The 23,345-nt window shown below is 33.3% G+C and overlaps 2 protein-coding genes and 1 long non-coding RNA gene across 3 annotated transcripts in view; 2 read left to right on the forward strand and 1 right to left on the reverse strand.

Annotated features, from left to right (window-relative positions):
- The window catches only part of LOC117687011 (uncharacterized), a 98,098-nt gene that overhangs the window by 37,713 nt on the left and 37,040 nt on the right, over positions 1-23,345 (reverse strand). The gene's annotated exons all lie outside the window — the stretch shown is intronic.
- On the forward strand, positions 13,837-16,652 carry LOC136273634 (nuclear apoptosis-inducing factor 1-like). The gene is made up of 5 exons (XM_066078533.1): positions 13,837-14,179; positions 14,856-15,024; positions 15,868-15,940; positions 16,133-16,310; positions 16,450-16,652. The coding sequence occupies exons 1-5, from the start codon at positions 14,004-14,006 to the stop codon at positions 16,622-16,624; spliced, it is 771 nt and encodes a 256-aa protein (XP_065934605.1). The 5' UTR covers positions 13,837-14,003; the 3' UTR covers positions 16,625-16,652.
- LOC109618202 (uncharacterized) lies at positions 18,818-20,734 on the forward strand. Its single transcript, XR_010707463.1, has 3 exons — positions 18,818-18,992; positions 19,195-19,314; positions 20,452-20,734. It is a non-coding gene; the product is annotated as an uncharacterized lncRNA (long non-coding RNA).

Consider the following 23,345-nt stretch of genomic DNA (forward strand, 5'->3'; position numbering starts at 1 on the left):
TTTTTCGATCTTTCTTTTTTTCGAATTTTTATATAACAATTTCTTTCTTTTTTTTAAATGACATCCATTATTGTTTCAGTTTCATATAGTACTCTGATTTTAAATATTAAGCAAGGCTTGAAACTAATTCATATGCATGCTTACATATCATAATCATTTAAATGATAATTAATCCCAAGCAGGAAGCATCGCTTTTTTAAAGGGGGAAGGGAGGGGGGGGGGCGGGGGCAGACCTCATGGTGTCCTCGTTATCCTGTGCACCGACCTTAGAGTCTGTCACGTTTTCCTTGTGTATAGTCTGGGTTTCTTTTGTTTGCAGGGTTTCGGTATAAATCCAAGATGGTATTTAAACGACAGAGAAGGTTGAATATATAAAAGCTGTAACAAGAGAAGTGAGAAAATTATCTAGACAGCAAATTGAGTTAGGCCCCTTGCATATAATAATATTTGCATTTTAATCGAATGAAACAACGGATAGTATATACACGCCATGGCATTAAATGCAATTTGAAAAGATGTTGACAAGCGAAAATCGGAACATAGTTAACGGTGCTATTAAATAGGAATGAAGAAAGCTAGGAATGTTTTTATTTATAGCTACCTTATATTGTTTAAAGGGAGGTTGGCCTGTACTGTGAGTAAAAAAGTCACCGAATGACGCCGATATATGAGGGCAATGATGCCATACAGCCATGTTAGTCGTCGTGAATATTGCGGACAAAAGTAATTGAAAAACATACAGCTTATTGAACATATAAAAGCAATAACTATAAGTAAATATGTATACATTAACGGGAAAGACAACCTCTACATTCGCCATGTTTACTATACCGGGAATCCCAGAGTATTGTAAACGCGAACCTTGACGAGTAAGTAAATTTGAAAGTGGACGCTTAAGATGTAGATTCGGCAGGAATCTGGGCGCACAAGAAGGGTGAAAATTTCATTGATTAATTTTGCACATTTTTCGAATTATTACCGTTATTTGGTTTCTGTTGGACGTAGAATGGGTAGAAAAATGTTGGAAATACAAAAGGCTTTGTCATAATATGGGGCTAAATATAGCAACACGGCGGAATTGATGCAAAATCGTACTTATTAACAGCTGTTTTTAAATGATTCTGATGTCTGTGGGTCTTCTCTCCACAAATTTGAAACTTGTAAAGATGACATATTTCAACAATAAAAACGTCGCTTTTTAAAAAAAGATGGAGAGATGACCCAGAGATGAAGAATTATATACTTTTTAAAAATATTTTTGGAGGATAATAAAACAAAGTCCAGAGATATGACAATATTGTCTGCAACACTTACTTTATACCCAATTTCAAAGTCTCGCATGGCTCACTGGTTTCGTTCTGGATTTTGAAGACATTCACGCAGTGTTTTGGGTTCAAATCCTGCTCGAGACTCAAATTATTGTTTTCCTTTCCTTTTTAAATGTATGTTGGTATAACATTATGTTGATTTATACTATAATACCGGTATATTTTAATAAGTCGTTATTGATTTCTGCCATATGAACACTATTTTCTGTTCTTATTACTAGTTTATTATGATATACAGTATAATTCAATTAAAATATATATGCATGTGTATTAAATAAAATAAAATAAAGTTTTATCGGTTTACCCCTCATTTCCCTTTTCAGAAAGCTTGTGAGTTTTATTCAATAGCCAAAATAGACTTGTACATAAACTCTCAACATAATATAGTTTGAGTAATCAATTTTTGTTCAAACTTGTACATAGCATTTCGAGGATACTGTATAGACATTTAAACTCCAATTGGTTCGTGTCGATGGTTCCTGCAAAAGCACTATCTTGTGCGCCCAGATTCTTTATGTTCCTCCCATGCTGTGAAGTATATATTTTATTTAAAGTGATCTGGTTAGACTATCGTTGAGGGGGCATTGTGCTCGAGCACTTCTGTCTCGCCTTGTTAAATGCACCGAATGTTTCACCAAAAAAAAAAAAATATGTTACACATGTTTTTTTACAAGCGCCTGTTTTAACGCTGCGATTGGATCAGCTACTCGCAGCTGCAGCAAATCTTGTCACCGAGTTTTCGTAATGAAATCTGCCAAGGGTGTATGGGGAGCGGAGTGATAATGTTTGTACTCTATAATGAAACTAAATGAAATGTATATATGAGACTCCTCTTGACAGCTAGGTTTGTGTATGGGCTTTGGTACAAAAATGAGCTTTAAGGTCTAATTCCCTCTTGTCCCTTTAGAATTCTCAGGAGGAAGATTTTGTATGGGGATGGGAGCTGTTTGAAATAAAACATGAATACTAGCCTCGTATAAATGTATACACATACACACACAACTAAAAGGTATCTTCAAAGTAAACATTTACCGGATTATTATTTTTTATCAGCGTTTGGCACCTATTCAATATCAGGCCTTGTACCATATATTGTTTAACCAGAACCACGGGTTTCAAAGTCCTTTTGAATGATTTAAGGTAAGGAGGGTATGGTCATCAGTTATTTTGTTTTTACTCCAGAATGAAATTCAATTAAATGCACATATGAAATTCCTCGACAGGTCTTTGTATAGGCTATGGTAATTAAGTAAACGGTAAGTAACGTCGGTTTGCATTTTGTTTTTAGATGAAATGAATCCTTCTGCTACCTATCCACATTGACCCAATGTTTCAAAGGAGGCACTGCAGAAGTTTTCGGTCCGTATTATTGCAACAAATATCCAGATCAAATGAGAGGTGTTTTTTAAGCCTTAAAACATTATTTTTTAATGACTCATAACTGCAGCGGTGTTTGCATACAGATTGAGTAACGCGTTTAAAAGGCATTATTAGTTGTTTTTTTTTTAGACAAAAATGACAGAAACAAGAAAAATATGAATTTTCAACATACTTTTCCTTTATCAAACTTTATTTATTATTCATATCTTTTAACATTTAATCAATTTGTATTATATTCTATAGATTTTGTGTGATTTGTACAAAATCAAATCTTGAGAGAGTTATAGACATATAGCATAAAATAATGCAAAGATATAGAAAATGTCTGAATTTTGAAATCCAAATCTTGCGCGAATTTTACCTTTGAGTCCATATTAAAAATTTGACATCACTGACTCACTGTTGTATTTTTTCATAATGATACTAAATACTTATCTAGGCAAACTGGATAAATCTTATAATACTTTGATATTCAAAGAGTTTTTATTCCAAATCAAATTGTAACTATCATAGAAATTGTCGTTTTAAGTGCTTAAAGGTTGCGCAAAATTTTATGCAGTTTTGTACAAACATATTTCGGAAGTCCTCCGTTTAGTGTGACCATTTTGCATAATAAAAAACAATATTTGAAGAAGTCTTATTAATCAATGAAAGATACTTACAACAAATCCTTTTTAGGCTGAAATTGCATTTGAGATGCAATAAGGTCAAATTATATTGGCCATAGTTTAGAGGGATAAACACTGACCCCTCAATATCTTGGTATTTTAAACTATGCTTGATACAAGAACATTTAGAAAAGATATGCCGTAATAGTATGAATGAGTTTAACTCCACGCAAAATGCCAAGGTCATTTAAAACGTAGTGTACTTTCAGGTAATCTAGTGGTGAATTACATGTAGGCTTCAGCAAATTGTCAAAAAGAGGGTCAAGCTCCTTTCATCTTATTCCCCTAACTCCAAACTATAAAATGTTGATGTTCTCGCTTTTAGGGTGGTATAGTTTCCTCCCGGCCGAATACAGGCACTTCGTGTGCGGCCCAGTACTCGATGGACGATCACATGACCCATATAACTCACTTACTTCCTGTAAATCTTAGAATTTGTTAATGTTGGAACAGTAGAAAAAAGTAATCAGTAATCAGTAACAATAATGCAACAAGCTAACATATATGTAACAGTAAAACCTTTTAATTGAAGTGTTAGACTCTGACTTCCAGCGCCCCTATTGTTTGATAATTTGATCGGGGATGCCCCTCATTGCTGCCTATGTTGCAGTAATACCACAGTACGAAACGAATGAGACTTACAGGTGAAACTCTAAACGTGGGGAAAGGAATTACAACACAAGGACCAGCAATCCTACCAAAGCTCATATTTAAGGTCTTCCGTTTCCAACGGAAGACCTTGTACTGATTCTGTTGGAAATTCTTCATTATTATTTTTCTTCTTCTTTTTCTTCTAGACGTTTCTTTAAACCTTAATATCTCGCTTGTTTATTATTCGATTTTATTCAAATTTTCAGGGTACATTGGAAATGTCAATAGCTCACTATGACTAAAAAGATTTTGTGATCGGTACTTCCGGTTTTGAGTTATTCCCCTTTAAATATTTTTTTAATGGGTCTCGTGTACCTGCAAAGGCTCCGAGATGGTCGGTAGAAAGAAGTTTTAAATTACAAATCTTCAAAGTAGACACCTTGAACGTTGTTCTCTCAGTTTTTTTTGTTTTAATTACCTACGTATACTACTTACAAAATCAAATCGAAATTTATGTTTTAAAAAATGTTAAATTTTGCTCATGTTTTTCCTCCATAACTTTTTAGCCCTAAATATTTCCTAAATACATATAGAACAAAAGTTGTGCAACATACGAAGGGCTTTCATTCGGTATTATGAAAAAGGGGCTGGCCCCTTAAATTAGGGATCTAGATCCCTTAAAATTCTTTGCTTTATAACTCTAAAACGGTAAATTTTTCAATAATGGTACCGCTAAGAAAAATGTTGTTTGTGATCTTATTAATCTCATAAAACTGTTTTTGTGTCCAGGTATTGCATAATAAGAGGGTAAAAAGTAATACATGTAGACCAGTACTCACGCAATCTGGCAAATAAACGGCACCTGCTTGTGCTTAAAAAGTAAAACAAGACGTATAAACGTTGATTCTGACTAGCGAATGCTACACATTATCAGAAGAATGCGTTTACGTGTCCAAGTTTTTTTTTTCCAACACGTTTATGGATATTTGCAAATTTAAAAGTTCATATATGAAAACAAACTTTAAAAAGCATGAAGTGGGATTTAATTTAATCTTTTCATCTCCACCCCTTTTAATATTTGGGCACATGGTATAAATGAAAACTATTGTCATATCATAAATGCAATTGCATTCTAAAGCCATCCTTCCCGTAAGCTTTGTGTGTATGTTTACAGAACTCATCCCTTACATGTGGTCGAGGAGGGGCGTGGATCCGCTAATGACACAAATATTTTACATTTTATCTACCATTTTTACGTGTGCAATGACAGGCAATGGCTATGAAATTTTAAAGAAATAGATTTTGTGGTCATCACAAATTCATTTAATCGATTTTTTGTTTGTTTGTTGTTGTTTTTTTATGATAATAAGTCCGTATGTTACTTCTTTACATGCCATGTTATGAACTGCACCGAACTTAGTGCAGTGATCGATGATCGGTCAGTAAACCAACCACATGTTATAGATAATTCTTAAAATTGTATTGACATAATTTAATATGTTCTATGCTATAAATTAGAACAGCGTTCAATAAAACGCTCCTCGTAATCAATGAAATTAATATAAATAAGGTTTTCGTGTTATTCACATTACTAGCAACACCTCAATTTTTAAAAAAGCGCCATCTAGTGAGACTGAGAGGATCAGACTTTCATTTGCCAGTCTTATGAACTCGTTTTGTAATTTACTTTGAACATGTTGATGCTTTCTCTGTGGTAGCCTATACTTAATTCGAAGAAAGGAGATAGAGAGAATCATCTGTGCGAAGTTGAATATCACCAGCTGTAAGTGTTTTATGAGTAAATGGGTAGCAAATATTGGAACAAAATGTTGCTTTGAGTGTTTTGAGTTTTCACGTTCTGTTTTGTCGGTTACGCATTGTTGATTGTGTGTTTTCCTCGGGCACATATCTTGAAAACTAGGTCGACAATATTAGGTTTACACGTTGTACAATGATGCAGTTAAACTTTTGACTTTTTGTCCGTTTTCCCCGAAAAATTGTAAAATGGCATTGTAACTGTTGTAACCCTTTATTCAGCGATAAACTCGTCCATTACTCGGATAACATACTGCAAAATTTATTTCGTTCTGGTTGAATCTGGGTGTCAATACATTTTTTTAAACTGAAGATGTTTATTGACATTGATTAATATATATATCCTGTTATTTTATAACATATAATGAATATATTCTAACTATGCATTTTTGAAAACGTGAACAGGTCCTGTGCAATCACGAGATTTAGCTAAGTAGCTTGATTTACCTATATGGCTCTTGTTTCCAACCTTAAAAGCCGAGAAAATAAGCAACGCCTTCAAATTTACCTGGTCAGTGTACCCCTGTCAATCAAATGAGTTGAGGGGCCCCAGATTGGATGTTAAAAAATGATTGACACTCGTTTACTTGTCCTGTGTATACCATGTCTAGCGCTTGCGACGATCGTGCAATTAACTTTTGTCGTTTGATGGATACCGTGACCATAAATCGCAATGTCTTTATAATCAAAAGAAACTACTGAGGACAGCGATTAAACTAAATTAAATTTTCTGCTCTTGAGAATTGTGAAAGATATGAATTAAAAAATTACTCGTACTTGGTTTATGTACCACACAAAACGCGCTGATCACCTGCAGTCTTCAAAATCACATGGTGCCGATCATTTATGAGAACTTTCTTTTATTAATAAAGATGTTTGTGAATAATTGAGAATACAGATTTAAATTAAATCAAATATCCACGAGTTATAACTTTAGTTATCATATTTCTTTGAGAATTTTCACGAGCCGAAACCGGAAAAGAAAAAGTACTGACAACTCTGGAACATGCGCAGAAGGTAGAATCCTGCACTTTAGCAGCTGTTCGGAGAGGTAATAGAAACGTATATTGTATAAATGTTGCATTAGTATTTGAGTACAGTATGATGATAACATTGCATAAAACATTGCTATAAACTCTCACTAGATCCCGTCAGAAACTTATTTAAACAAACGAAAGATTTCAGCCATGTCGCACATGGTTATTTCATGCCTTAATATTCATCACAATGATCGACAATTTCCTTTTTGAAGTACATATATAAATATGATATTTTTCTAGATCATCGAAAAAACTCTGTTGAGAGCATTTTAACACCCTGTGTATAGACATGTATAAACAAGCGAGTGTGTTTCCCTCGGGGCTTCACATCTATATCGATATAGACTCTACCCTTACCTTAACTTACCTGAGGTAAACCACCCGGTTAAAAACCTTTGGCGTAATGGCCTTGAAGTAGGTTTTTTAAGGTACTTTTATGCAATTTTTCTTTTTTTGTCAAACAGACAAAAAGTTTCATGGCAACCTTTATAATATTTGTACTGTATTGTAGCTGACATGAATTTATAAAAAGTTTGGTTGCCATATAAGTTTTAATTACTCCTCAACTGCTACTGGTGTAAATATACAGACCAAGAAAGTTACAGTCAATAGCTTTCCGATTAAGGCATTTATGTTGCACCGACATCTTAATGTATTGACTACACACACTATATATTAATATGTTTGTAAAAAAGAACTAACTACTATCAATAAAACATAAATGATTGTTTTTTTCCTGTGAAAGAATTTCCAATGTATTCACATTATCTTGCATAGATAGAGCAGTGCTGTTTAACTTCTCATGCACATCAAATGCGTGTGTCGTTCCTACTGAATGTATAAGTATAACGTCTTCATTATTTTCGTAGACCTTGGCTGCAGTACACTAGAGACAGTATATAATTTAAGAGAGTAACAACATAACATTGATTTTATCAGTTTCAATATGAACTCTTTATTTTCAAAAGTCCATGCTGCCCCTGCACGATCCTCTACAGTGTGTGGTTTGCGCATGTTCGATGAATGGTACGACACAGGAAAGTGCTTACGATAATCGAAGATTTTTGAAATATGTATGCTTGTGTTTTTTTTCTATTTTGTTTCGTCTTTTGTTGGATATTCCTTACCAGTGCATTGGTTGTCTATTTATGTTCAAAAAACATTTCTTCAAATTTTTACCTCCATTGTAACATGTTCGGGTCAATGAAATACCTGAAAGCATGTAAATATGAATAATGCACTTGGTCTTATATAGGGGTTGTGTAGTGATGAGCAGAACAGAAGAGTTTGACAAATAATATGGTGGTAGTTGAGATAAAAGGGAAATAATGGGCATTTATGAATTCATGTCAGCTTTAATAGAAGCAACCAGAGCAGAAAAAGTTGCTGATTTTTAGCAATTTTAAGGAGAACATGCATTTCTATTGTTTGAGTAACTGTATGACATCTTGTGTGTAATGGGACATGTATAATTGTGATTACTTCACATTGTGCTGAATTATTACCAATCAATCATCATGTTGACCAGATCTGTTCTTCTTTGCACATTCCATTTAAGAGGTAGCTGTTTGGTAACACATAAAAAGTTATACATAGCCTCAAAACATTTAGAACTTTGACTGCATTTGCCCTAAAAAAGCAACATTTTTAAAGCTGCATTTCAGTATCAAATAATTTTTCAAGCTAATTATCTTAGAAAGTTGTAGATTTTCATTCATTAACACTAGCAGAATTGTTCTCCTTTCAAAGTTAGAAATATTCATAGTAAATTAAAAAAAATTCTGTATGGCAACACAAAAAGAAACCAACATGTAGCATGGGAATGTGTAGAAAAGTGAACTGTTGGGTGTTGTCCCGCTAATAATTGGGTGAAATCAATCTGCATGTTATGCAAAGATTGTAAATAAAACAAACTGAAGAAATATTAGTGAACAAAACATACATGTCTTGTTTTGTTTGACCAAAATTAAACTTTATGATCTTTATTTATAGCAATGTCAAAGTCATAAAACAACAATACAATCATATCTGCCTTGATGTCAGGGGCAAATTTAATGTGGGGGAATTAACACGATGCCCTTTTATGTAGTTTCTGTTGTAAACAAAATTTTGAACATAATTTTTTTCATTGAAATAAAGCTAAATTGACTGAAGTAAATACTGCAATGCCTATTATTATACACATACTTAGCATAACCATCGTATAAGAGCTAACACAAAATTTGATAAAAAATTGCACCAAGCAGCATTAATACTGATTAATTCCTGAATGGTTTTTAGGAGTTTATTTTAATCAACTCTCCTATGCAGTTACTCTGGCAAAGTGAAACAGTGTTTGGACCCATACCAATCATCACCGCTGACAAGACTTAAATCTTGAAAATAACAGATAAATTCGCTGTATTGTATGTTGAACCATTAATTTCCAGGGAAACATATTTATATATACCTTAAAATTAATCAGATTTTACGAACAATTTAGATATTTTTGCAGTCGTATGTATAATTCCTTTGCCAGAGTTCAATTTAGTCTCATCAACCAGACGCTTCGCTGTATCCATAAATCTACAACAAACAAAGAGTCTTTCTTGGTAGTCGGAGATTAACGGAAACTGCCGAGCGTCTGGTTGAACAAGACTAGAGTTCAATATTGCTCGGATCCAGACATGTGTTCAATTTTTAGAAATATTTCGATTAATGATACATAGTTTGATGGAATTAATCACATTGGGTTTTCTTTAAATTCTTGTCAGAAAAGTTCGAGAATTCATATTATGAAAATGTGCGTCATCCAAATACATATTAGAAACTACCTGCCATGCAAAATAACATATCGTTGATATTAATAATAATCAATAAAATCAACTCCCGTCAGTACTTTGGTACTTTTTAGATCACCTGAGCCAAAGGCTCAAGTGATCTTTTCTGATCACAATTTGTCCGTTGTCTGTCGTTGTCGCTGTCGTTGTTGTAAACTTTTCACATTTTCATCTTCTTCTCAAAAACCACTGGGCCAATTTCAACCAAACTTGCCATAAAGTATCCTTATGTGAAGGGGATTCAGGTTTGTTCAAATGAAGAGCCACGCCCTCTTTCAAGGGGAAATAATTAGGAATTAGTGAAAAAGTAATGGTGTATTTTAAAAATCTTCTTCTCTAGAACCAATCGGCCAGAAAAGCTGTAACTTTCTTGGAAGCATCCTCAGGTGGTGTAGATTCAAGTTTGTTCAAATCATGATCCCCGGAGGTACAGTGGGGCCACAATTGGGGGTCGAATTTTTACATAGGAATAAATAGATAAATATCTTTAAAAATCTTCTTCTCTAGAACCAATTGGCCAGAAAAGCTGTAACTTGCGTGGAAGCATCCTCAGGTAGTGTAGATTCAAGTTTGTTCAAATCATGGTACCAGGGGGTACAGTGGGGCCACAATTTGGGGTCGAATTTTTACAAAGGAATGTATAGAGAAATATCTTTAAAAATTTTCTTCTCTAGAACCAATTGGCCAGAAAAGCTGTAACTTGCGTGGAAGCATCCTCTGTTAGTGTAGATTCATGTTTGTTCATATCATGATCCCCGGGGGTACAATGGGGGCACAATGAGGGGTCAAATTTTTACATAGGAATATATAGAAAAATATCTTAAAAATTTTCTTCTCAAGAACCATCTGGCCAGAAAAGCTGTAACTTGCATGACAGAATACTCAGGTAGTGTATATTCAAGTTGGTTCAAATCATGATCCCCGGGGGTACGATGAGACCACAATTGGGGGTCGAATATTTTGCATAGGAATATATAGATAAATATCTTTAAAAATCTTCTTCTCTAGAACCAATTGGCCAGAAAAGCTGTAACTTGCGTGGAATCATCCTCAGGTAGTGTACAATGGGGCCACAATTGGGGGGGTCAAGTTTTTACATAGGAATGTAAAGAGAAATATCTTAGTTTTGAAAATCAATTGAGCAGAAAAGCTGTTACTTGAGTGAAAGCGTTCTCAGATAGTGTTATATATAGAGAAAAATCTTTAAAATTCAAATAAAAAAGGATGAAACTATAAATAAGGGGGGGGGGGGGTCAAATTTTTACATTGGAAATAAATTTGATCATTCTCAAAAATATTTAGTATATAGTATTACAGTTAATGGAGTGATCTGTGTTTGTCATAATTAGTGATTATTAATTGATTATAATGAAATTAAGATGTTGCATGATCAAAGTTATGCAATTATATTTATCATTCGAAACAAAAAAAGTGTTTAAACTTTCTAAATAAACAAATAGGCTTGTTAATAGTAAGGCCATTCCAAGTTTTTTCTATGTTTAGCGTCCGCGGTCGGATTGGTTTTGAAATGTAAAAAAAAAACAAAAAAACACACAACTGTTGTTCATAAAATTAGATCTCTTTTTCATATGTCGGGCTCAGGATCGCATTTTTAAATCAAGATCAGAAATCAAACGTAACAACATTCAAAATGAAAATCATATAGTGGGTCTTTGTTATTTTTGTTACAAAATGAAGAAAATACTTCTAAATGTATAACAAATTTTATTTTGTTGAACCTTTAAAGTTGTGGGTTTTTTTTTTCTAAGGTTTGGGTTTTTTTTTCCTGATAGAAAGACAAGTTTTTGAGTTTTAGGTGGACGCTAAACATAGAAAAAACTTTGCAATGGCCTAATGTAGTATTTGGCCAACCAAAATCACTGATAAGCAGTACATGTAAAATGATTTTGGTTTAAATGTAGATGTTGACAACATCTTCAAAGATGGAACAGGAGAAGTGTTTAATACAAGAGAAGCTTTCAATAGTTGTTTTTTTTTCTTAAATGCCTACAGGGAGAGTTCAGAGTTTCCGAAAACTACCGGTCCTACCGGCAAAACTGATAGAAAATCAAAATGTCCGATAGCATTTCATATATTACTGGTCCGTGTGACCGGTATTTCCACTTTCACAAGCATGTTTCTACGCTCCGTTTTTGTCTTTTAGTCGTAATCTTCAAAACGCTTTAGGGAGTGTTTAAATTTAAGTTTCTTCTGAGCGCTTATCTTACACTGATATAGAATCATGTCGTGGTCGCTGTCCATCACTTTTCTGTTTGTACGAGGCTAAAAGCTATGTGAGGATTGAGAATAAAGAAAAGTATGAAGATAGGTTAATCCACAACGGCACGAAATTGTTGAAATGTAGCGAGGTTAATGGCATGACTTGTTTCATATTATAGAGAAGGGTCAGTCATTGGCGTTTCATGAATCAACTCTCACTTTTGATTCCATTAATTTTCGATTGTATAAGATCATATGTTTGTTAAGATTTAATGAAAATTAACCAGTCCAGTACAGTAGCTAAAAATCGTGATTTTGTGGCACATACACTACTCAAATATCTGAAATGGAGCAGAATAAAAACAAGGAAAGAATAAAATAAATTGTAAAGAGTCATCAATAGAAACAGAACAGAAATAAGTTAAAGATTGGCACTATTTATTTAGAAACAGAGTAATTACATAACACTGAACAACTACTGTAAAATTAATATCTGCTTTATTTGGACTGATAAAATTTGTTTCGAACTGGTAGAACATGCTAAGTCATGACTGATAGAATTTTTTGGTTTTCAGAAACTCTGAGAGTATCTGTCTGCCCCTGGGGATGGGGGATGGGTGGTTTGTTTTAGATAATACCTGAAATGAAACTGTTGCAAACTGGTGGTTGTTTTTTTTTTAATCTCAAAAGATATGTAACACTCTAAGACAACTTGATGGTTGTAGACATCTTTAGACAGTATTGATCTCGTTTATTTACAAATTTAGAAAAATACCCAATATTAAAAGGTAAGTTACAAAATAATAGCTAATAGCTAAACAAATCATACCATAAAATTTTACACACATCTGATGGTTAATTTGTCTACCATCGTGCCTCCTTAATGAAAACAATACAGCATGCCTCTTATAAATTTCAAAGTAATTGCAAATAGCATTTCTTCATTTTAAATTAAACCATAGCATGAAATTAAGTGACCCTATCTTATAAATATAATACAATTCATTTCCGATTAGATTATTAGCTGATAATCAGTAAACTATTTATTGGGGAATTTGTCATTTATGGATTGTTTTACTGGAGACTTTTATATTTATGTCCCTGGTTTTACTGTAATTTCTGAGGTTTCAATTTGATAAGGATTAGATAACAATTATAAGTATACATTACCCTAGATTGTTTAAACTATGGCCCCTGGATGATTATTGGGCCTCACAAGGGGTTCAGAGTTTGATGTAGGTTTACATCCTGTATATAGACAATTGTTAATGGTCTTTCTGATAACTGCAATGCTGAATGTGATATGACTACAAAATCATCCTGTTAGAAAAGGGACTTCATTATAAATATAAGAATATCCAGGGGGAAACAGATTTTTTTTTGTATAGGATCTACATGTATTATACCACATTGTCCAGATGTTTTGTTTCATGACTCCACGAAGCTGATTTTATCATGCCTATTGTTGCTCAGGTGAGCGATGTGGCCTGTGGACCTCTTGTTCTTTAATTTTAATTCTGTTATATGAAATAGATACCTTCAGGGTGACTGGTAATGCTATTTTGCAGGTCAAAACGACTTAGGCAAAATATTAAGTAAAGTTAATAGTCAAATTTGTCATTTAATTATCTACCTAGTAAAACTAAGGCAACATATATAAATTTGCCCTGCAAAAGAGCAGTACCATTGTAACCGTGTAGGGGTGTATGGGACACATAATCCAATTGGTTCATTTAATTGAATAAAAAGTGGCATCCATTTGCTGATGTAATAGAATGAGGGTCAGACCTGTACCACAAGTATAACCTTTCCTACTTTGAATTTAAGCTGTATACATTGTTCTATTAGATATGAATGTATTTCCAGATGCCGAAGAAAAAGAAAACAAACCTGAAAGCCATCAAGGTTAAACAGAGAGAAAGAAAGCGAGAGAAGAGGTTGACGTCTAGGCTTCATGAGGTGTCCTGCACTACAGGGTACCGTTTCACAAAAGCATCGTAAATTAGGTACTACTTAACGAGTTACGACATACTTAAGTACTACGTACGCACTTAGTTAAGACCGTTTCACAAAAGGTACTTAGTTCCGACGTAACTTTCTCGTATTTACGTCCGTCTTAAATTACCGGAAGTTGATTTTAATATGGCAGACGAACTCGTCAATAAAATTAAAAAAGAGAGGAAAAAGAATTTTTCTGCTAAGGAGATTGAAATTTTGGTGGAAGAAGTTGAGAAGAATCGAGCGATCTTGTTTGCCTCTCACAAAGATGTCAACACAAATCAAAAGAAAAACAAATGTTGGAAGGACATTTGTTCCTTGTATGTATCTCACAGAAAATATTTCACGATTTATATTAATTGTTTATCTATATGGATAATGTTTGATTTCAGTGATTTCATCGATATCTCATATACAAATAGCTTTTTTGCGTTTTATATTAAAAAAGAGGGTCTATTGTCAAAGGAATCTCGGATTTATGTTATAGATCTACATGTGAAAGTTCATACATGTAACATGGGCTGACAAAGGTACAGAATTAATATATGTCAATATGTAATCTATAGGAGACTTTGTTTGCACATAACCTTTAGTTTTAGTGATTAAAAAACTTACATTTTTTATTGCTCGACATTCATGATCAAAAGCCGTTTCAGCGTCTGCATGTTTACAAAAACTGTATGATAACCTTGACCTTTAATGTTTACCCATTGCGTCATTAAAATAATCTCTAAGAAAGGACTAAATCTAAATTCTGATGCATTAAATACTACATAATGAGTATCGGTCTTTTCCATTTAAAAAAATGTATTAGTACAGCAAAAAGGGATCTTTTATTGTAAAGTTTATTTTTGGGACCGACATAGAATATTGTGTGTGTGTGTGTGGGGGGGGGATATACATGTAATGATGTATATACATATATATCAATTTTCGGACAAAATTTACTTGTAATTTATTTTCGGTTCAATATTAATGTTTTAACAACTTGGACAGAATCAACAGTGTCTCTGTCCAGGAGAGGTCGCCTGCTGAAATATGCAAGAAGTGGAGGGATTTGTCTTCACAAACCAAGAAAAAGGAGGCGGAGTTTCGGCGAGATAGGTCCAAGACGGGAGGTGGACCAGCCCCCACCCCAGTCAACACAAGTGATCTCAGTCAGAAGGTTCGCAAATGATGTCTAGTTGATTTTTGTTGGAGACTTGCAAACAAGTTATTACCATCAATTAAACAAAATTTAAAATTTGAAACAAATCGATAATATTGGATTAATAAAACAATCTTCATAAAAAGTTTGTCGATGTGTATAGCATGCACAGACACATGTGACTGCATGATATTTAAAGTATGTGTCGAAAACAATTTAGTATACACATTGATACAGGCAGGGTATATTTATAAGAAATGGAAGAGAAAATAAGGAAATTAATACTGAAATTCAAGGGAAAGGAATTTTAAGAACCCCCTCCCTCACGAATTAGGATTTTCAAGAATTTGGGATTCGAAAATTTTCTCTTTTTTTTTACTTGTCAAGATTTTTGGGATTAGGTTGCCCCCTTCCCCCCCCCCCCCCACCCCCACCATTAAAAAACGATGCTGCGTGCCTGTGAGAAACAAGTCTTAATTAAAAATCTTATTATTCCAATTTGTCCATGGGCAGACCAAGAAATTTTTCCCAGATGGGTTCTTATTTAAAATGGTCTTAAGTTGATATAAATTTTCAATATAATTCTAAAATCGATGAGAGCATTATGTATAACGTTACGTTTAAAGAAAATCTAATTCTACTTGAATTTTTTAATTGGCTCAGCTTAAGTTAAAATAACATACTCGATACTGCAACCCCTTCTTCCTTAAACAAAAGATTAAATAAATTTTATTACATAAAGCAGAAAAAATCCAGCGTTTCTCACTGGCTTGTATATACATATAATCATTATTGCTAAATTAAATTGTAAGGTTACGCCATTTTAGAAATTTATTTTTGAAGTGTCGATAATTATTTCAGGTTGTCGCAATAATAGGAAAAACTTCCATTGAAGGGATTGACGGTGGCTTTGACACTGACCTGGAAAATTTGGGTACATTAACTCTCTCTCTCTCTCTCTCTCTCTCTCTCTCTCTCTCTCTCTCTCTCTCTCTCTCTCTCTCTCTCTCTCTCTCTCTCTCTCTCCTCATAAGCTGACAATCAATAATATTGTCATAACACGTTCGTAAGCACCAATGAATGTGATTCCAGCGAATATGTCCGATTTACAATGGATTAATTTCAGACGTAGATTTATTCAAAGTTGAAGACGTATGGCTGTCAACACCGAACACAATCACTTCAGAGAAAGCCGCTGTACCCTCCCCAATGCTGTCTCAGTCTCCTGGGCCATCCAAGGCTAGCTGTGAGAAGGAAGAAACATCGCGTGGGGGAGAAGCAGAAATGAAAATAAAGGCATCGGGGTAACTCGAAACAAAGGAACTTTTAAATTGATAAAATCTATTAACCAAACAGTATTATGCATAATGTTTTCGTTTTGAATTTAAGACTTGTTTTTTTTTAATCAAGTCAGTAAACCAAATTTCATGTATCGTTCTTTAGGAAGAATAAACTGAAAAGGAAGCGAAATGTGGACGATGTTCACGAGTTACAGTGCCAGGTGCTCGAGCAGGAACTTCAGAAGAACAAGTTACAAATTGAACTTCTGAAAAAGCTGAATGAAAAACTGCGAAAAGGAAGCGATTCTGTGACTGAATTATTTGCATCATTTACATAAAATAGATATTAAATCGTTATGCATTAAATACAAAAAAAATCAATTTACTCATCTTTCTTTTGAATGAAAATAGTCTATCACATAGAAGATATGCATGTTGTAAACATTTTCCTGAATCGTGGACGGATTAACCATGGAACCCGCTTTCAATATAATTCATCATTGTTCCTAAGTTTTGCGTGTCAAATATTTCAAACAAGATTTCAAAAATATATTATGCAAGGTGAATTCTAATTGGATCGGGATTTACAAAATTTTTAAAGATCAGTTGCTTTAAAATCTTTTTTTTTTGATTTGTTGCATATCTGTTCTCGCCTTTAGAATTGTTCACTGTCGTTTAACGTCTCTTAGAGTTGCCAAGTAGTAACCCTTCAATTTGCAGGCATAACTCAATAATTCTGCATAATTTATGCAACATTGTAATGTTATGCAACTTACGTAATATAATGTATCATTACGTAAGATGTATATTTTTATTGTATTTTCTTGCAAATATTTACTATTTTAAAGTTTGTTAGTAAATTGCCTTCATTTTTTAAGCCCATATTTTTTTGTAGTGAAATAACCTCTTTTTGACTGTGATCATGGGGTGTTAGATTTTTTATTTAATTTCGTAACAAAAGAATAAAAAGATAGATAGATATAGTAATTTTAGGTATTTCGAACCACTATTTATAACTTGGGTTGTAAAATATGTAATATATGTTTGGTATTAACAGAAAGAAGATTGTGTCAGAAAACATGATACGGGTTCTTCCGACACCACCTTTTAGTGTATTGCGTGTCACTTCCGGGTATTTCGAACCAACAGCTAATCTGGAAAACAAAAAAGGCAGACAAAGATGATATTATTACATGAACGATTTATTACATTTTTATTAGATTAACTCGTTGTTTAATTTATTTAGTTTTTCAAACAAAAAAGAGCAAATTTTGTTAATACATTATGTTGACATTAAAAATCATCGTGCAACAAAAGTAAAATCGTTTTGACGGACTATATGATGCATCGTCTGCAAAAACTGAAGATTTAATAATGAAAAAGAAGTAATGTTATGAACACAGATTTATCTGATTATACAATTTAGTTGAAACGTCGAAATTAGGACATAGTAATTTTGTCAATGGATTAATACTTTGTCAATGGAAGTAAAACAAATAATCAGCTAACTTTTTTAAAGGACAAGCTATGATCTTTATTCATGATAAACCTTTCTGATTTAAAAATTATAAAAAATTATAATAAAGACCCTTAGATTGACACTGTCGAAATATTAAGAAAAAGAGGATATATATAACTTTTGCGATTCGTGGAGGTCCCGGGGACTGTCTGTCCCTTAAATACAGTGTTCATATGTACATTTTAAAGCACTTGTTCGTCATCAAACCTCATATCGCTGACATTTTGATATAATAACGCTAAGACGTAGATTTACGCCACCTCAGAGGTGACGTAGATTTACGACGTTACATACGACGCTGCGTAATTTACGTCGCTTTCGTGAAACACCCAAAATTAACTAAGTATTACATCGTCGCAGTTACGTACTACGTAAGATTTACAATGCTTTTGTGAAACGGTTCCCAGACTAGTGACTTTCTACATATCGCTGTGAAATAGGCTCTGTAAGTCTCGGCACGTGACTTCCGTGAAATTGCGAGAATATACACTTCCGGGCAGTCAAAGTCATGGCGATGTCCATTGCGTACTGGGCAAATTATGTCAACGGTCAAAACAAGTTAACAAGGAAAAGTGAGGCAGCAGTAGAGAGTGACCGGGTGTTGAAGTTTGTGTTTGATAGAGAATATCGTGTAATCAACTCATCTGTGCAGGCCTCCATGAGAGATACATCTTACAAAGTTCAAGTGAGTGCACTTCACATGTACCCACCCCGATCATGCCATTTTGCAGTTCAGATGTTTATTAGTTCGTTGTAATTAATGAACCTTATCAGAGACATATGATGCGGCACTTTTATTTACTGTAGTAAAAGACGAAATTCAGGTAAACTCTAACCTAAAGTGCAGCAAACACACATTTTGCCATTTAGGCCTAGTATAAATATAGATCAATAGTAATGAACAAATAGAAAGAACATTATTATGGATAGTATCCTTATGCTTAATTTCTAGTGAACTTCAGCATGGTAAACAATACATTCTCAGTAAAAGGCACTTACATGTATGTATTCAGCAGGAAAAATTAAATATTCGTGGAGCACTATATAATTATTTATAAATACAAATATTATCACTATGAGCAGATTTTCCTTGAGGAGAGTGACAATGGGAATGTGAAAGACAGTACTTGTCAGTGTCCAATGGGAGAATTTAAATGTCACCATGTTGCAGCAACACTTCTGTTTGGGTAAGTTTAGATAAAAATACTTTAGTCAAAACTGTGTAAAAAAAATAATAAGTAATCATTATGCAGCTGTCTTTAATGCTGATCCAAAACATATTTAGTATTAAGATATAAAGATAATTAGCATTTTATATTACATGTAATTATTAATTACACTGAAAAATTTGTTTAAGTCTTACCAAAGACACTAAAAAAATATTTTTAGGTATAAGAAAGCAAGCAAAACAGACATCAAATGTAGCTGGATAAAACACCCTAAATCAGCACCACCCAAGAGAACAGTGACAATGCAGGAACTGTATCCATCAAATCAGCCTAACTACAGGTACCTGCATTCAATTTATATTGAAATTGATCGTATATATTTGCCAAAGCTACTTGAGTTAGATTTATGTACACAATATATGTATGCAAGTTACGATTTTAAGTGATGAAAATGTTTTTAAAAAATAACAACAAAAAATTCATGTCTGACATAATTTCCCCATAAAACAGAGCACTCAAAAGAGTTGAAGCAGATGAGGATAGATTATTTTTGCGAAAACTACTTGGACAGTTGGGGCGGTTCACAGGTTGTTTCCAACTTTCTGAAATGCAGTTAATGGTTGATCATGAGCTTTCTTGTTGAAGTTTTTTTTTTATTATTGTTTTTTATTAACCCTGTTGTTTTGTCTACATTGATAATTTGAAGCATTAATTTAAGATGCAGAATCAAGAACTTATCTTTGAAGAATGAGAAAATGTGAAAGGTTTTTACTGATGACAGAAAGTTGCCTTTTAATCAGTAAAAGCTTGTTTGAGCCTTCGGATCAGACTAGCTAAAAATATTTACAGGGGAAGAGGGCCCGGGTTCCACTACTTTGGAAATGAAAAAAAAATCCTAGTTATCTCTTAATGTATCATTGCATACTATAAAATCATTAATTTTGTGGGGTCAATTTTTTTTTGAATTGAGGGGGGGGGGGGGAGATAATGGTAAATGAGGCTTAATTTGAAGATTAAATGTTGAAAAAGTGCAGAATTGTTAACGCTTATGTTTAGTAAAGATATAATTTCATAGATTTCTTCAGGCCATGAATGAAATGAAAATTAACCCTAAAATAAGGTGATTTCAAAACTTCATTAATAAAAATTTTCAGTTTATTTTTTCATTATTTCATATATGCAGTATTATTGATTATTCCAATTTCTAATTTTTAAGATGACTTGTTTTTTCTAATAGATTGATATATTAATATTTTAATTGTTATATTTCAATCATCAATTGCTTAAATTATGAGCAAGATTTACAATTACTATATTCTGGTACATGTATTAATATACACTTATTAACTTAGAAAAACAATTTCTCTTCATATGGAACTTAAGGTGCAATGCTGAAGTATTTAAAATTTTATTTTTCTTAAATTCTTATTACATTTGTACATTATAAAATACATCTTTAAATGTCATATTTTTAAAGCTCTGAACTGGATTCTAAGTAAGGAACCTGAGGTTGAGGCACTACCAGTACCCGCGGTAGAGGACCTTCTCATGTGTCAGGAGTATCTTCAAGCAGAAGAGCCACTAACATGGCTGAGGCAACAACTTATTGTATCACCTGAAAAAGTGATACAGACAGCCTTCCAGACAACTGGACAGAGGGAAAATGCAGTTTGGGCGGCTATAAGGAAACTAAGGTTTACCGCATCTAATTTTGGAAAAATTAGTGCAGCTGCAAAACGAAATAGGCACATACATTTATATTTAAGGAACAAAGTTATTTTGCACATTTACAGAGGAGGAAGGCATGGTTAAAAGCAATACTTTGATGAATTATAAGAAAAAATTAGTTATCCAACAGGTGCATGGCCCAATATTAATTACACTAGAATCATTTTTAGCTTACCTGAGCTATTTTGTTGTATATATTTTGTCATTTTATTACAAAAATTTAAGAGTAATGGCACACAACTCCAATGATATAATTAAAATAAAGAGTAAAACACATAAAATCAAATGAACTATATTTAATGACTTTTTTCATCAGATTGACGGTATCTCTGAAGAAAAGGCTACTGAGTGCCTACAACTTAGACAAGCGGGACCCCATTCAGTGGGGTATAACACATGAGAGTGTTGCATTGACAGAGTATTGCAAAGAAGGAGATGTCTCAGTACTACATACAGGTAACTTAATATTAAGAAATTACATGTTTTGTGTTTCACTGAACCAAGGCAAATGCTTTTTACAAACTACTGGTAGTTTTATATACAGTACAGTTTCAAATTTTACCTCCAAAAATGTGCACTCAATATTTATTTTAATGAATGTTTCATTATGCCCCCCCCCCTCCCCCTGCAAACAGAGTTTAAAGAAGGATATTACTTTCAAGATGTCTGTCTGTGTATCTGTTGTCATGATTTTGTTTGGAATATATTTTGAGGCGATTGCAATGGATGGATTTCTACTCTTATTATTCAGTCTTATAAATTTATTGACATGCATTTGTACAATGTTTTTTAAAGAGTTTTAAATAATTGGCCTAAATGTACATTCTTCCACCATAATCAGATAATCTCAGTGTTTTTTTGTTTTATTTAAATATTTTTTTAAAAGAAATGCAGTCAAAAATAGTTCTTCATTTAAAGATTGTATGATTTCTTAGGTATATGGCTTCATGAGACAGGAATTTTAGGGGCTTCACCTGATGGTTTTGTACAAGGAACTTTAAAAGACAGTTTGAATGTGTACCATCAACAAGCTCAGTGTAGGATTTCACCTGATATAGTAGAAATCAAGTGACCTTTCTCAGCAAAGGATATGACAGTTGCCGCTGCATGTACTACAATTAAGGATTTCTACATAGGTAAGTCTGAGATTCATGGTCATGTACACTGATGAACTCTTGTTGGTTTAACATGTAACATATTTTGAATATATATCATGAGTGTGTGTATGTGGTTTACTCTGCAATCTTTGATTTAATACCTATATTTTACCAGAGATAGTTTGCACATTTTGAAAGAATATCAAATGAATAATACCGGTACATGTTCTATCAAATTATAATTTTGTGGCATCTTATCAATTTATAATTCACTGTTTCAGTCACTGATGAAGATGGGAGTTTGACTCTGAAGAAAACGCATGACTACTGGCATCAGATTCAAGGACAACTTCATTTGTCAGGAACTCATTGCTGTGACCTTGTCATATGGACTCTGGTAGATTTGAAAATTGTCGGGATTAGAAAGATGACTCATGGGCTCAAAACATTTCAACGATGTTAGATTTTTATTTTTCAAAATTCCTGCCATCTTTGTCAGAATGATCAATTGATGACATTTACATGATATATGTACATGTGATTCATATATATCATTTTGATTCACCTGTATTTTAAAGTTACAGTAGTTTGTTTACAGTAAAACATATCTTCATATGAACACAGTCAACACATTTTGCAGTATTGTAATACAATTTTTTTTCCATATAATGATTCTTTACTATAAAAAAAACCCCAACCCTATCTACATGTAATTGCACAAACATCTGATAATGAAGTGAAATGGGTTGAATAATTAACATACATGAAATGGTTGAAAGTGCATAAAATGATGAATTCTTGGTATGTACATTATATGTATTTTACTGTATTACAGTATTAATTACTCATGTTAATTAAAACATTTCTGACTCATTCTCTTCTCCTATCTCATATTTGTCTGCTATCTCTTTAAGGAGAGGAGCCTGAAGATTAACTAAAACAGCAGCACAATTGAAATATTTTTGTTGTCAAATGTCTGTACTGAGAAGGAACATGTCTGAGAATTTCATAGTTTTTAATTCTTTCGTTCGCTCTCTTTACGTGTATTCTACTACGTCCAATTTTATAACACAGTTTTGCCTCTTCTCTGGTAAAATGAGATTTACTTAACAGGAAAGGAGGGATGTTCAATGATACCCCAGTAGGAAGTTTGTCATAAATATTAAATCCTTTGTCCGCTAGAACAAGATCTCCAGGCTGTAACTAGTCAAGAATTCTGCAGTGCTTTACTATGACGGCATCGGAAGTTGATCCTGGATATAGATCGGACGTAAATACAAGTGCTCCATTTGGAGCAACACAAGTAACGGCCTTAACAGTATGGCGGCTTTTGTAGTTACTGTATGTTAACGATTGCTTGTTCATATTGAATGGAATGTCTTGAGTAACTTCCGTAGCATCCATTGCTATTCTTGCAGATGTAAAATCTTTAAAAGATTTTGGCATAGAACCTTTACACTTCAGTTGAGAGGGAATTCCTATTGCCTTTAATACGCCATCAAAAAAGATTTCGTGGAGGACAGAAATAAATGTGTTTACAATATTA

The sequence above is a fragment of the Magallana gigas genome, chromosome 1, assembly GCF_963853765.1.
Source record: "Magallana gigas chromosome 1, xbMagGiga1.1, whole genome shotgun sequence".
NCBI lineage: Eukaryota > Metazoa > Mollusca > Bivalvia > Ostreida > Ostreidae > Magallana > Magallana gigas.